The sequence below is a fragment of the Callithrix jacchus genome, chromosome 5 (assembly GCF_049354715.1).
Source record: "Callithrix jacchus isolate 240 chromosome 5, calJac240_pri, whole genome shotgun sequence".
NCBI lineage: Eukaryota > Metazoa > Chordata > Mammalia > Primates > Cebidae > Callithrix > Callithrix jacchus.
Window position 1 is genome coordinate 106,326,381 of NC_133506.1, and position 4,189 is coordinate 106,330,569.

General features: G+C 45.2%; 1 protein-coding gene and 1 pseudogene across 1 annotated transcript; both read left to right on the top strand.

Annotated features, from left to right (window-relative positions):
* The first annotated feature begins 265 nt into the window (after nt 1-265).
* On the top strand, nt 266-925 carry LOC100389168 (histone H3.3A-like). Its single transcript, XM_008997232.5, has one exon. It carries the CDS (start codon nt 373-375, stop codon nt 781-783), a length of 411 nt encoding a protein of 136 aa, XP_008995480.1. The 5' UTR covers nt 266-372; the 3' UTR covers nt 784-925.
* Nucleotides 926-2,747: 1,822 nt separating this feature from the next.
* LOC103793216 (V-type proton ATPase subunit F pseudogene) lies at nt 2,748-3,107 on the top strand (annotated as a pseudogene).
* The last annotated feature ends 1,082 nt before the right edge of the window (nt 3,108-4,189 follow it).

Below are 4,189 nucleotides of genomic sequence, written 5' to 3' on the forward strand. Positions count from 1 at the left end.
CTTTGGGAGGCCGAGGCGGGTGGATCACGAGGTCAAGAGATCGAGACCATCCGGGTCAACATGGTGAAACCCCATCTCTACTAAAAATACAAAAAATTAGCTGGGCATGGTGGGACGTGCCTGTAATCCCAGCTACTCGGGAGGCTGAGGCAGGAGAATTGCCTGAACCCAGGAGGCGGAGGTTGCGGTGAGCCAAGATGGCGCCATTGCACTCCAGCCTGGGTAACAAGAGCAAAACTCCATCTGGAAAAAAAAAAAAAGAATTGTGTTCGCAGCCGCCGCGCCGCCGTCGCTCTCCAACGCCAGCGCCGCCTCTAGCTCACCAAGCTCCAGCAGAAGGAGAAGGGGGGTAAGTAAGGAGGTCTCTATACCATGGCTCATACAAAGCAAACTGCCCGCAAATCTACCGGTGGTAAAGCACCCAGGAAGCAACTGGCTACAAAAGCCGCTCGCAAGAGTGCGCCCTCTACTGGAGGGGTGAAGAAACCGCATCGTTACAGGCCTGGTACTGTGGCACTCCGTGAAATTAGACTTTATCAGAAGTCCACTGAACTTCTGATTCGCAAACTTCCCTTCCAGCGTCTGGTGCGAGAAATTGCTCAGGACTTTAAAACAGATCTGCGCTTCCAGAGCGCAGCTATTGGTGCTTTGCAGGAGGCAAGTGAGGCCTATCTGGTTGGCCTTTTTGAAGACACCAACCTTTGTGCTATCCATGCCAAACGTGTAACAATTATGCCAAAAGACATCCAGCTAGCACGCCGCATACGTGGAGAGCGTGCTTAAGAATCCACTATGATGGGAAACATTTCATTCTAAAAAAAAAAAAAAATCTCTTCTTCCTGTTATTGGTAGTTCTGAACGTTAGATAATTTTTTTTCCATGGGGTCAAAAGGTACCTAAGTATATGATTGCGAGTGGAAAAATAGGGGACAGAAATCAGATATTGGCAGTTTTTCCATTTTCATTTGTGTGTGAATTTTTAATATAAATGCGGAGACGTAAAGCATTAATGCAAGTTAAAATGTTTCAGTGAACAAGTTTCAGCGGTTCAACTTTATAATAATTATAAATAAACCTGTTAAATTTTTCTGGACAATGCCAGCATTTGGATTTTTTTAAAACAAGTAAATTTCTTATTGTTTTAGACGGCAACTAAATGGTGTTTGTAGCATTTTTATCATACAGTAGATTCCATCCATTCACTATACTTTTCTAACTGAGTTGTCCTACATGCAATTACATGTTTTTAATGTTGTCTGTCTTCTGTGCTGTTCCTGTAAGTTTGCTATTAAAATACATTAAACTATAAAAAAAAAAAGACCTAATTTGGAGAACAATAAAATGTGCAAAACTGTGTGACTTAGAATTGATTGGCCTAGTGCAGTGGCTCAGATCTGTAATCCCAGCACTTTGGGAGGCCAAGGCAGGAGGATCACTTGAGGCCAGAAGTTTGAGACCAGCCTGGCCAACATGGTAAAACCCCATCTCTACTAAAAATACAAAACTTAGCCAGACATAGTGATATATTGCTGTAGTCTCAGCAACTTGGGAGACTGAGGTTGCAGTGAGCCAAGATGACACCACTGCTGCACTATAGCCTGGGTGACAGAGTAAGACTCTGTATCAAAAAAATACTTGAAATATGCTAAATATTTAAGAAATAGGCCAGGCATGGTAGCTCACACCTGTAATTACAGCACTTTGGGAGACCAAGGTAGACGGATCACCTGAGGTCAGGATTTCAAGACCAGCCCAGCCAGCACAGTGAAACCCCATCTCTACTAAAAATACAAAAAAATTAGCCAGGCTTGGCCAGGTGTGGTGGCTCACACCTGTAATCCCAGCACTTTGGGAGGCCAAGGCAGGAGGATCACAAGGTCAGGAGTTTGAGACCAGCCTGGCCAACATAGTGAAACCTGTCTCTACTAAAAATATAAAAAATTAGCCAGGCTTGGCCAGGTGCGGTGGCTCACGCCTGTGAGCTACTTGGGGAGACCGAGGCAGGAGAATTGCTTGAACCCAGGAGGCAGAGGTTGTAGGGAGCTGAGACTGTGCCATTGCACTCCAGCCTGGGCTACAGAGCAAGACTCTGTCTCAAAAAAAAAAAAAAAATTTAGCCAGGCTTGGTGGTGTATGCCTGTAATCCCAGCTACTCGGGAGGCTGAGGCAGGAGAATAGCTTAAATTCAGGAGACAGAAGTTGCAGTGAGCCCAGACTAAGCCACTGCACTCCCGCCTGGGAGTGAGAATCCATTTCAAAAATAAGTAAATAAATAAAATAAACAGCACTGACTCAATCTCACAGTATCTTATAACCAATTTAAGGTACAGAAACCACTGGCAAATCTTCCATTTTTCCCAGTTTATATCCTAAGAGAAAGCAAATCTATTTGGCCTAGAGTTTGTGGTACAGTTTACAGATTTCCGGTAACTTTGACTGCTTTAAACAGAGACCCAAATTAACAATGTCTCAAACAGGATAGAAGTTTATTTCTTGCTCACAAAATAGTAAGGAGGTAGGTTGTCCACAGCAGCACTCCTGCTCTTCCAGGTTGTCCAGGGACCCAGAATCCTCTGATATTGCTGTTTTGCCATCTCTAAGGGTTGTCCTCACCACAGAGTCCAAAAGGCTTAACTCCTGGCCTACATTCCAGCCAGCAGGATGAGGAAAGGGCAAGCTCATTCACTAAAGTCTACCACCAAAGTTGATTGTTGCAGCCACAGAAAAGAACACAATTGGCTACAGGGATGGCGGGGAGGGGGAAGCTCATCGAAGTGATTGAAGACAAGGTCAAGGTGACCAGTTTCCTGCTGGGTGGCATAGGGGCACTTAACAAGAACCGCCACCCCAATTTCCTGGTGGTGGAGAAGGATACAACCATCAATAAGATCAAAGACACATTCTGGGATTTTCTAAACTGAGATGACATTGGCATCACCCTCATCAACCAGTACATCACAGAGATGGTGGGGCACGCCCTGGACACCCACCAGCACTCCATCCCAGCTGTCCTGGAGATCCCCTCCAAGGAGCACCCATATGATGCCGCCAAGAACTTGATCCTGTGCAGGGCCAGGGGCATCTTCACTGCCGAAGTCCTGCGCTAGGGGACTCCTCACAGCCCTCAGCCCTTCCCTCATTTCTAGGCCTCTTCCCAGGCTTGCCATCAGCCTTCTTTACATTTTGAGCCTCTGAATTCCAATTCCCTGCCCCTTCCCACTCCATTAAGAGGCTAGATGAGATGCTTCTAGGTTGCTGGGGCTCTGCTGTTAAAATCAAGGCTGGTTAAGGAACAGGAAGCCCGACCATCTTCTCTCTCCACTGTCCTGTTAAACAGTGTCATTGTTGATGTGAAATTAAAGTCATATTCTTGCTTCTCTCCAAAAAAACCCCAAAAACAAAAAAGCAAACAAACAAAAGAACAAAATCATGTCCTATGTAGCAATATGGATACAGCTGGAGGCCCTTATTCTAAGCAAATTAACACAGGAACAGAAAAGCAAATATTGCATGTGCTCACTAATAAGGGGAAGCGAAACATTGGGTGCACATGGACATAAGATGTAAACAATGGACACTGGGGACTCCAGCGCAGGAGGGAGAGAGTGGGGAAAGGGTTGAGAAAACTACTGGGTTCTGGTGGGACACCGTGGCTCATGGATATAATCCCAGAACTTTGGGAGGCCAAGGCAGGTGGATCACCTGAGGTCAGGAGTTCAAGACCAGCCTGGCCAACATGGTGAAACCCCATCTCTACTAAAAATACAAAAATTAGCCAGGTGTGGTGGTGCATGCCTATAATCCCAGCTACACCGGAGGCTGAGGCAGGAGAATTGCTTGAACACGGGAGGCAGAGGTTGCAGTGAGCTGAGAGCATGCCACTGCACTCCAGCCTGGGCAACAAAGTGAGACTCTGTCTCAAAAAAAAAAAAAAAATATATATCCTGGGTTCTATGCTCACTACCTGGGTGACAGGATTAATCATGTTCTCAAACCTCAGCATCACATAATATACCCTTATGACAAACCTGCACATGTACCCCTGAATCTAAAATAAAAGCTGAAATTATAAATGAATTAAATTAAATACTTTATTGTGGGGATCTCATAGAACTTACAGAAAACATTTGCCTTATGCCTTAAAACCAACTTTGCAGTAAGGTAAGATCAACTAGCAGCATTCTCACAA

Bases quoted from the DNA above. Each gene is read 5' to 3' on its own strand.
- LOC100389168 (XM_008997232.5), top strand. From the start codon at position 373: ATGGCTCATACAAAGCAAACTGCCCGCAAATCTACCGGTGGTAAAGCA.